General features: G+C 40.1%; 2 protein-coding genes across 3 annotated transcripts in view; both read left to right on the top strand.

Annotated features, from left to right (window-relative positions):
- The window catches only part of TMEM245 (transmembrane protein 245), a 79376-nt gene extending 72583 nt beyond the window's left edge, over positions 1 to 6793 (top strand). For both annotated transcript variants that reach the window (XM_010843543.1, XM_010843544.1), the window contains one exon: positions 5195 to 6793. In XM_010843543.1, coding sequence (XP_010841845.1) covers positions 5195 to 5240 — 46 coding nt within the window. In that variant the 3' untranslated portion in view covers positions 5241 to 6793. The remainder of the gene's footprint in view (positions 1 to 5194) is intronic.
- Positions 6794 to 11467: 4674 nt separating this feature from the next.
- CTNNAL1 (catenin (cadherin-associated protein), alpha-like 1) overlaps positions 11468 to 11619 on the top strand; it is a 55865-nt gene continuing 55713 nt past the window's right edge. The window contains exon 1 of the mRNA XM_010843620.1: positions 11468 to 11590. Coding sequence (XP_010841922.1) covers positions 11468 to 11590 — 123 coding nt within the window. The remainder of the gene's footprint in view (positions 11591 to 11619) is intronic.

Here is an 11619-nt window from a genome sequence, read left to right as displayed (position 1 = left end):
TCAGCAATATGTGAACCGTGAACTTCCTGATGTTCAAGCTGGTTTTAGAAAAGGCAGAGGAACCAGAGATCAAATTGCCAACATCTGCTGGATCATGGAAAAAGCAAGAGAGTTCCAAAAAAACATCTATTTCTGCTTTATTGACTATGCCAAAGCCTTTGACTGTGTGGATCACAATAAACTGTGGAAAATTCTGAAAGAGATGGGAATACCAGACCACCTGACCTGCCTCTTGAGAAATCTGTATGCAAGTCAGGAAGCAACAGTTAGAACTGGACACGGAACAACAGACTGGTTCCAAATAGGAAAAGGAGTACGTCAAGGCTGTATATTGTCACCCTGCTTATTTAACTTATATGCAGAGTACATCATGAGAAACGCTGGGCTGGAAGAAGCACAGGCTGGGATCAAGATTGCTGGGAGAAATATCAATAACCTCAGATATGCAGATGACACCACCCTTATGGCAGAAAGTGAAGAGGAACTAAAAAGCCTCTTGATGAAAGTGAAAGAGGAGAGTGAAAAAGTTGGCTTAAAGCTCAACATTCAGAAAATGAAGATCATGGCATCCGGTCCCATCACTTCATGGGAAATAGATGAGGAAACAGTGTCAGACTTTTTTTTCTGGGCTCCAAAATCACTGCAGGTGGTGACTGCAGCCATGAAGTTAAAAGACGCTTACTCCTTGGAAGGAAAGTTATGACCAACCTAGATAGCATATTCAAAAGCAGAGACATTACTTTCCGAACAGAGGTCCGTCTAGTCAAGGCTATGGTTTTTCCTGTGGTCATGTATGGATGTGAGAGTTGGACTGTGAAGAAGGCTGAGCACCAAAGAATTGATGCTTTTGAACTGTGATGTTGGAGAAGACTCTTGAGAGTCCCTTGGACTGCAAGGAGATCCAACCAGTCCATTCTGAAGGAGATCAGCCCTGGGATTTCTTTGGAAGGAATGATGCTAAAGCTGAAACTCCAGTACTTTGGCCACCTCATGCGAAGAGTTGACTCATTGGAAAAGACTCTGAAGCTGGGAGGGATTGGGGGCAGGAGGAGAAGGGGACGACAGAGGATGAGATGGCTGGATGGCATCACTGACTCGATGGACGTGAGTCTGAGTGAACTCCGGGAGTTGGTGATGGACAGGGAGGCCTGGCGTGCTGTGATTCATGGGGTCACAAAGAGTCAGACATGACTGAACGACTGAACTGAACTGAACTGAAGAATACTAGAGTGGGTTGCCATTATCTTCTCCAGGGGATCTTCCTGACCCAGGGATCAAACCCGGTCTCCTGCGTTGCGGGCAGATTCTTTACCATCTGAACCACAAGGGAAACTGTCTTAAGGATATTATTAAGTATGAAGCCAGGTATAATGCCATCATAAGACAAGGAAGATCAGTGTTTGGCAATTATGCTAAGGTTTAACACCTCCTACTTTTTAATAGAGCAAGAAGTTATTTTTGTCTTTGTAAAATAATATATGAAAATGGTCTCGTAAAAAACCATGACTCCTCCAGACCTTTACCTAAATCTTGAGGACGTCATTTGGAGTATGCTCCCTATCATTCCAGTTTAGGATAAATGCTCAATGAAAATTTGATGAGTTAATAGATTAGTGAAACCAGGAGCAGATCAGATTAAAAGATCTTTTCACTATAAGGCTGATAAAAGAGTATGGGCCATAGTAAACTCCAGCCTTAGAACTTTATTCCAAATTTTTGGAAGAGGCAGAATGTACGTAAGTGATGACATGTGCTCTGTCACAAGGTGTGCTGGTGGGGGTTTAGGAAATACATACTCAGCTATCCTGAGCCTCCTAAAGTAAGTTACATTAGTCAGTGCATGCTTTTCATTTGTAAACATCCACAATTTACTCTTTCTCTGGGAAGCTGGGAGTCAACAACTCTTGAGTTGTTAAATCAGAAAAGACTTAAGCATTCTCATAAATGGATTAAAAAAAAAAAATCTCCTTGAAAACTTCAGGGGAAGCAGATCCAAAATATTTTCAAGGAGCCAAGAAGATTGCAAGTGAGAAATCACATCACACAATCCCCATTGCAGTCAAAGGAACTGTAAAATGTTCACAGCAATCCTGTATCCCCCTAGTCACATGAGGTCCCATTCCACCTTTTTTATTCTTGAGAAATTCTACCACTGTGGTTCAAAGGAACGTAACAATCCTTATGGTTTGGGAAAGAATACTATATTTAGATGGTTTAGGTAGGACATTTACTATTTTAAGAAATAATACTGTCAAAGAAATACCCTGGCAGTCCAGTCATTAGGACTCTGTGCTTTCACTGCTGAGGGCCCAAGTTCACCCCCTAGTTGGGGAACTAAAATCCCACAAGCTGTGCAGCGCAGCTGAAAAAAAAACACTGCTGATGCAATTTTTATTCCTTTGTTTCTTCCTAATCTAGAGGGTTACAGTTTTATGAGCTCTGTGGATTAGTTAGTGCTGTGGCTTTTGATGAGACCAGGAAGAATTATATCTCTATCTCTGGGTTTTGGAGTTTGTTTTCCAGGAGGTAATTGAGGTTCGGTTCAGATCAATGTTACTTCTATAGGGTTTTACACACACACAACACACGAGGTAATTGAGATTCAGTTCAGATCAGTGTTACTTCTATAAGGTTTTAGACACACACACACACACACACGAGATAGTTGAGGTTCAGTTCAGATCAGTGTTACTTCTGTAGGGTTTTACACACACACACACACACACCATCACTACCCCAAACATCTAGAGAAAACATACTGTTGGGATGGAAAATACTTAATAGCTATTTTCCTAGCTTGCTTCATTGTGTTTTCTTTCTTCTGAGCCCTTCTGGAGGCTTTCTTGGCCTGGAGGCAGAACTGAATAGCAGGTATGAATTTCAGGGTTACAGCTAAGCTTACTTGTCAACAGAAAGCAGTCACCAGGCCAACCACAGTTTTGATCTTATTTCATGCATCTTTGCCCTGAGCCAGCCGTTTTCATTCATAATTTAGGGGAATTGAAGAGTTAGAGATTGAAGCTTGAAGGTATCTTAGAAATTTGAAAAGATATGAAAGAATGAATTTAAAAACTTTTTGGTGTTGGAAAATGCTTTGTAATACTGATCAGTTTTTGGTTATTGGTTTTAAAAATATTCCAGGGCTTCCCAGAATTGAGTGCTACCTGAATTTCATATAGTCTGGGACAACTTGTAGCTTTAGCTGTACACAGCTTTACCTGTACACAAATGTAGGTGAGACTGTGAAAAAGAGATATATAAATAAATGGGTAGGTAGCTATCTAGAGCAATGATTGTGGGGGAGGAGGGTGAGGCTCCCCTCAGGGGACATTTGGCAACATATAGAGACATCTTCATCATCACAGCTGTAGAGAGTAGGAGCTGCTAAACCTCTCACAGTGCAGAGTGGTCAGCAGTGCAGCTGTTGAGAAACCTTGATTAGATAGATACAGAGATAGATGGATATTAATACATATAAAAGGGCTTCCCTGGTGACTCAGTGGTAAAGAACCTGCCTGCCAATGCAGGAGACGTGGGTTCCATCTGTGGGTCGGGAAGATCCCCTGGAGAAGGAAATGGCAACCCACTCCAGTGTTCTTGCCTAGGAAATCCCACGGATAGAGGAGCTTGGCAAGTTATAGTTCATGGGGTCGCAAAAGAGTTGGAAATGACCTAACGACTAAAAGACAACAATACATAAAACGTGTGTGTATAAATCTTAGTTTGGGGGACTTTTTCTCAGTATAAAAATTCATTCTAGTTCCTTGACCTGTTAGCATATATTCAACATGGTGAGTTCAGTCATGTCATATATAATCCCTTTCAGAGACACAGGAACCATAGCCAGGAAGCTTACCCCTTCCTCAAGGCTGTTCCTTTGGATGTAGAGCTGTGCTAGTTAGAGATGTGCTTGAGATATAAGAGGCTTCCCACACCATCCAGTGAAAGAGCCTTCAGATAACTGAGCAAATGTAATCTCTTTTTTTCTGTATCATTTGACTTGTGCCCCACTTGACATTTGAGTACTTCCTATGTGATGCTAAAGGGTTAACCTTTATTTTACCTCTGCCTGCCTGTCTAACCCTGCTAATTGGTGATATGGTTGTAAAGGAGCAAAGCAATCTCTGTCTAGAAGGATGGTAATAAACTTGTGCTTCGTATCTGTATCATTTAAGATGGATTTGCCTGTATTATAACCAAAAAAAACCAACTCAAAAAACCCCACCACCAGTAGAACTTTAACAGCTAGAAGTTTATTTCTCTCTTGGCTGTAAGAAGTACAAGGTAGGCAGACCAGGGCTTGGTGTGTCTGTTCCACAAACATCCATGCTAAGCTTGACTCCCCACCTTGATGTTCTGTCCACCTTGGTGTGGGGTCTTTTCATCTAAGATGAATGCTTGTTTATTGATAAACTTTGACCTGGCCATTTGGCTGCCAACAAAGATGCAGACCTGGCTGGATAAATTATGTAGCAAAGGCCAGCTAGCTACTACAGTCCTAAGTTAGGCCCCAATACAGCAGACCCCCTCCATCCAACCCAGTTATTACCTGCCAGTTAGTCACATTCACTTGGCTTGTTTGATGTAGGTCAGAAACAGTATAAGTTCACAGTCATTTGATGAAAAGCCCTATCCCATTTCTCCTGCCCTGAACCACAACACTCAGAGCTGGGACATTGCTGGATCAGTTCTCCTATTTTGCAATAAAAGTTATCCAGTTAGCATTTAATCTTCAGTCTCTTACTGTTTTTCTCTTTAACATCATTGTGTCTACTTTCCAGTCAGCACGAAGGGGGAAAGGTCAGAAAAGATCACCTATCTCTTTTAAGGACATTGCCCAGAAGTCACTCAACACTTCTACTTACATCTCACTGGCCAGATGTTAGTCACATGGTCATTAGTTTCAAGAGAGTCTAGGGAAACAGTCTTTTGGATAGACCTTCCAAAAAACAAACTAGAGTTTTTGTTGCTGCAGGTTGAGAAACAACTATCAGACTTCGAAACAATACTCAGTGAAAATACTAAGAAAAAAACAGTGACTACATAATGGCACCAAGGCTCTCAACTTATAAGAATATTATTTGACAGTGAATTACTGGTTAGATGCTATTTTTCTTTTCTAAGTATCTCTGTGGTTCTATTTCCCCCCTTTTCCTAAAAGCAAAACTAATCATCCTGTCTTTTTTTCTTAAAGGACTTTCCGTGACATTTCTGAAGACCTGAAACCTTCTGTAGACTGACTTGGTTTCCAAGTGCAGTGATTTCTGTAAGGAAATTCAACCTTGACTGTGAGTTCAGCTCAGCTGTGGCCTCCTGTCTGTTCAGCCGCGCCTGGCAAACAGAGCCCAGGATGAGACGCAGGAGCCTCCTTGCCTTCCGTACAGAACGCCTGGACAAGAGAGGACTGGCTGTGGGCTGCTTTGCATTTTGAAGCACAGCTTTAGAGCTCAGAAATGTGGTTTACTCACTTAAGTGTTGCTAAGATGGCTTGAAAAGTTTCAGTTTATACACTGGTATTGTGGCTTGAAATTTTCCCACTTTGGTTATGTATATTATAATACGTATTTATAACTTTTTTTTTTAAGAGCCGTAAACTACCTGCTGTATATAGTGTGATTTTCTCCTGTTTTAAGAAATCTGTCCTTAAACTTTTCTACAACAGTCACTTTTCAATGAAGAGGGCTTTCACTTTTGAGAATGTAGTGGCTTGAGCAGGAAAAATGAGTCTTCTCCCTTCTTCCACAATGTATGGTCCTCTTATAAGAAAGATCAAATCTTCAGTGTAATGGTGGGTGGCTTATTTGAAGTTCAGTTAGTTGTATGTTGCAACCATAGGAGAAGAAAGACTGAAGCCCTTCCTCCCCCTCTCCCTCCATCCCCTATTACTCTATTGCCAAATTTCTAAACCTTGGCTGACCACACTGAAATTACTTAAGTATTAAGCTGCTATTAATGGTAACAATATGATAGAATTCATGTTGTGATTTTTTTTTTTCTTTCCAAATGTTTTAAGTAAAAAAAAATCTCAGGGGCAGCAGTGTTCTGATTTGTGAAGTGTCTCTGTTTTACTCTTTAGAATTTGGCCAGTTAGTTACTTACTAGGGTAAAGTTTTGTATCGGTGAGCACAGTGCCTTGCACACAGACTCTAGATGAATGCTTGTTGAATTAAATCATGACTTTTTAAATATCTCAGATATCACAATAACCAGCATGCTGCTCAACCTTTTACAAAATCTTTTTGCACATATCATTTCACAGTCACTTCACATCAGCTTTCATACAGCTTCATATTATTTTGTATTTCACACAGATGGAGAAGCTAAGGTTCAGAAAAGTGACCAACTCCAAGTCATAAAGTTTAGTAAAATTTGACCTCAGATCTTTCTTACTCCACAGTCTGCCAACCTTGCTATACTCCAATGACTCTTTTAGTATCTTTTTTTTAATATAAATTTATTTATTTTAATTGGAGGCTAACTACTTTACAATATTCTCTTTTAGTATCTTGACACAGTTTTTCCAGTGCTTTGAGGTAGAGTCATGTCCTGTTCTATTGCATAGACTGCAGTTAATGACAGGGCCAGGACTAGAACCCAGCTTTTACCTTTGTGCCCTTTCCCCTTTGTAAAACAACCTTCAGCCTCTTTCTCTGTCCCCAAGGGAGTATGCAGTATGGAGGAGAGAAGATTCTTAAGTAACAAAGATTTCCTTTTTGGGAAAAACATTTAAAAGTAGAAATCCTTTTTTCTAAAACTTTATTTTCTCATTAAGAAGCATCAGTTCAGTTCAGTTCAGTCGCTCAGTTGTGTCCGACTCTTTGCGACCCCATGAATCACAGCACGCCGGGCCTCCCTGTCCATCACCAACTCCCAGAGTTCACTCAGACTCACTCAGACTCGATGACTCAGTCCATTGAGTCAGTGATGCCATCCAGCCATCTCATCCTCTGTCGTCCCTTTCTCCTCCTGCCCCCAATCCCTCCGAGCATCAGAGTCTTTTCCAATGAGTCAACTCTTCGCATGAGGTGGCCAAAGTACTGGAGTTTCAGCTTTAGCATCATTCCTTCTAAAGAAATCCCAGGGCTGATCTCCTTCAGAATGGACTGGTTGGATCTCCTTGCAGTCCAAGGGACTCTGAAGAGTCTTCTCCAACACCACAGTTCAAAAGCATCAATTCTTTGGCGCTCAGCTTTCTTCACAGTCCTGCTCTCACATCCATACATGACCACAGGAAAAACCATAGCCTTGACTAGACGGACCTTAATTACATTAAATGTATTCTGATATTACTTAAGAAAAACTTGGTCTAGAAAAGAGGCTACTGTGAGGTCTTTGTTTATACAATAAACTATATGCAGATCTCTTATATTTCCTATGAATCCTTCAACAGTTATAGTCTGATAGTCCACCAAGTGCTACATTGGGCATTAATTAACTCATTCTTTCCTTTAATCACTTGTTCAGTCATTCATTCTGTAAAGCATTGATTGAGAGTTTCCCAAACTGTGGGTTCCATGCTGGGCACTATACAGGGTGCTGTAGGGGATAACTCATAAGAAGGCCTTCTCTTACCTTAAATCTTAGCCATATTATGTGTATTGCTAAAATTAAAAATGTTGCATTAAAAGTTTTAAGAAAGAAATCAGGTTTGTTTTTGTTAATGATGTAACGATAAGTTTACAGCTGTGATTAGCACATATTTATAAAAGGTAAATATTATGCACAATGAGTTAGTGTGCGTATACAAATTACGTTCCTCCAAAGTGTTTTTAGCTCTATAAAGTGAAATGGTAAACATATAAACTTGAGGTTAATATATGGTTCTTCCTGGTCATAATTGTTAGTATGAATACTAGGTTTTTAGAGGGGGACTCTGAGCCCTAAGAGAAGAGTTTAGAGCTGTCAAAGTTGGTTCTGATGTAGTATCTCCCTGAAATATCAAGAGCAGAGGTGCCCCAGACTACTACCCAGTCGTATCAGGAAACTTGAACTGTCCCAGTGCTCCAGCAAGACGATCTCAGCATTTGACCCAGAAAGAGAATGTTTCCCTAAAAACAGATAATTGATGAAGTATAAGTAGCTTCAGTAAAAACTAAGTACAGAAATCCTATCACAGTGTTCTGCATTTTATCGCTTTATTAAAGATAAGTTTGAAGGTCACACTCACTACTCAACTGTAAACAGAATGGAGGGGAAAAAAGCTCCCCACACAGTATGCACCTCTCTTTTCTGAGAGAGAACAGGGCATAGGATTTTCAGCATAAACCCATGCCATGTAAGTCCAGCATCAGTTCCAAAATTTCTATCACACTCTGTTTCTGGAAGTGATCTCTGCCAGACTGCCTTAGATACCAGTTTTATTTATTTTTAAGTTTGCAGGAATTCTTAACACCCATTTCCATTAAAGGTGGTTAGCTGGCAGAGTTTTCCCTTGACTTTTGAGACTGATGCAGATTGACTCTTGATACCCAAGAAGCGTTATTTAAACAAACTGAGTAGCTTTGGAAATAGCAGTTTATTCCACTTGGAGGGCTTGCAGATGAGGTCCTCTGGCTAACCTTGGTCTTAATAAGAACCCGCTGTGACCCCTCTGGACTTTCTAGTACCTCTGGTTCCACTTTGGTTGTATTCAGCGTTGCAGAATGTGTCACTACTGAGCCAGATTTACTCAGAAATTCAGGCCATGAGGGGTTAGCCTAGAGCAAAGTAATTTCAGGTGAGCTCACCAGAGCTTTCAACCTCAAGGTTTATAGGAAACTGCGGTCTCCATTAAGGGTATTCCAAGACCCTTATAAAAGTATTAGAGTAGGCATTTTGCAGTAGAAATAGCCCCTGGCAACATAGTTCCAAATGTTAGTTCCAGCCAAAGACAAGTATTTTTTTGTTTTTATGTATTTCTTGTCTTTGCATATTTTGCCATCAAAATATATTCATTTCATTAACTTATGCACACATGCATGCTAAGTCACTTCAGTCATGTCTGACTGTTTGCGACCCCATGGACTGTAGCCTGCCAGCCTCCTCTGTCCATGGAATTCTCCAGGCAAGAATACTGGAGTGAGTTGCCATTTCCTCTTCCAGGGGATCTTCCTGACCCAGGGATGGAACCTGAGTATCCTGCATCTCCTGTCTGGTCAGGCAGATTCTTTACTGCTAGCGCCACCTGGGAAGCCCCAAGAGTTCAGTTCAGTTCACTTCAGTCTCTCAGTTGTGTCCAACTCTTTGCGACCCCATGAATCACAGCACACCAGGCCTCCCTGTCCAGTGTTCAGTAATTATTTTTCAAAATCTCATTTTATTTGGAAATGACCTAGCTAGTCAATAAACTTTCATCACTTAGTTTAGTTACTCCAATCTGGAGAGACTATTTTAGATAGACATCCCTACTAAACTATAATTATTCTTAATAGAGTTTGTCTGAAAGCTCGTCTCATTTATATTTTTCTTTTTTAAAGTTTCTTCACTTGAGTTACTTTCCTTGTTGACAAATTTTGCTTACATTAACTTAAGATCTGCAAAAATAATACTCATGCTATATTAAACCACTAAACAGTTAATTTTTGTGGTAGTTTAAGAGAATTATAAACCAACATGTTCTGTCTGCCTTCTAGAGTCATAGAAATTCTGTGCTAGAATAGGCCTTGTATAATTAGGTGATCCTGTCATTTAACAGAGAAGGAAACAAGTCCATAGGTTGAAGTGTCTTTTCTAACATGGCGCCCGTAGTGACAATTCGGAGTAGAGTCAGTTCTTTTTTCTCTCAGTCCACTGTTCTACTTCTCTTCCCTTTCCCTCCTAGTTGAGTTGTTGTTGTTCCGTCGCTAAGTCGTGTCTGACTCTTTGCGACCCCATGCAGCTTGCCAATTTTGGGAAAAATGTGTTCCTTATAGCAGTAGTTCCAAAGAATGTTGTTAGATGTTCTAAGTGAATGAAAGTGTATATGGAGTTGGGGGAAGGGACTCTATGGTCAGTTAAAACTGAGGAATGCTGAATTTGTTTCCTTTCTGAAGTAGGACTTCGAAGAGTTTTTAACATGCTATTATATATTGTGGATTTACAAGAGGGGACAAAGACTCTGTTTACGAGACTTATTTGACCTTAAACTACACCTTCATCCTCTTTTTCTCAGAGCATCTCAAAGGACTTGGGGTCCTTTGGGAAACATGGCTTTCAAATAAAAATTTACAGCTCTTTTAGAAGACATCTGTAATAGAATTCAAATGGCAGGCTCATCTACCATGTAAACTGTAATATATCTCAAAGTTTAGTGAAATAGCAGAAAAAAACTGTATTTGCCATTCAGAGCTATACATCAAGTATAGAGATTCTTTTCCACCTATGGTGTGTAAAGTCAGTATTTGTGTTTTACTTTTGAAAGTTTTTCAAAGATCAGTTAGAGTGCAAATGCAGTGGTGATATGTTGACATGACATTTTAATAACGCTTTTGTATTGTACTTTATAGGTTTCAGACTGCTTTCATAACAGCCCTGTGAGATAGGCAGGTATCAAGTATTATCAGATCAAAGCTCAGAAAGGTTTTTTGTGATCTTTCCCTTAAGTTTATACCACAAAATGATGGAGCCAGAATTCAGTTGCAGAAATTCTGACTCCAAGTCCAGAGTTCTTTACTCCACACCTGGTTTCTTACTTTTTATTCTAGCTTTATATTTTACTCTGAAAGCTGTGGTAGCAAATTTTAAAACATTGTTTTGGCTTATTATCAAATACTGTTTTTAATGGCAGTGACTCAGAAAATGTAACTCCAATTGTAATTATTCCAAAGAAGACCCTTCTTTTGTGCTTTGCAGTGCCACTTGTCTAGGTGATGGGAGTATATTTCAAGTACCATTTGATTTTGAAGCCACGATTGGATATATAGTTGTTATTGCTCATGTAACTTGTGGAAAATGTATCATCTCTGCATTCTCAGGCAAAGTAGAGATGGTTTGAAAGTAAAAAAGATTATTCAGATATAACCATGTGTCTTTATTCTCACAAATGCTGTTTCTTAGCTTTAACTTGCTTTGACAACCTACTGATGTAACATCTTTGTAAATGTAAAAATATTTATATTTTGAAATAAAATTACTAGTGTTGAATGAATCAAGTGGTAAACTTAGTCTCTGTTGAGAAATTTGATCTTCAGTGAAGTCAAACTTTAATGAATACATCTGTCCATCTCTTATGTCTTATATCTTGCCTTTCCTTTGGCACCAGTGGGTATAATGAATTTTTATGGAACATGGACAATTTACATAAGGGGAGATGTGTTTGTGAAAGCTCCAGAAAGACTGTAACCTGTAGAAGTCCTGTCTTAGGGTAGAAGCCCGTCCCTACAGGCTTGACTCCTGTCCTGGCCTACCAGTTATTAATAGTTTCAATCCCAGCGCAGTTTCCAGGAATCCTGGGGAATTCGGATTTAGGAAGAGTCACTTCTCCGGAGGAGGACAGGTAGCTTCGCTGAGCATGGATGTCCTTGCTCTGGTAAGAGGCTACATGTTCGTGGGAGGCCCTCAGGTATCCCGTGCCTCTGATTTGGCAGGAGCGAGACTTGTGCGGAACCCACTGAAGAATGATGTGGGAAACAGGGTGGGTGGAATGGGGGCAGAGGGGCGGGG

This window comes from Bison bison, unplaced genomic scaffold (assembly GCF_000754665.1).
Source record: "Bison bison bison isolate TAMUID 2011002044 unplaced genomic scaffold, Bison_UMD1.0 scf7180017864183, whole genome shotgun sequence".
Taxonomy (NCBI): Eukaryota; Metazoa; Chordata; class Mammalia; order Artiodactyla; family Bovidae; genus Bison; species Bison bison.
The sequence above is the reverse complement of the archived record's forward strand: the minus strand, read 5'-3'. Positions and strand labels throughout refer to the sequence as shown.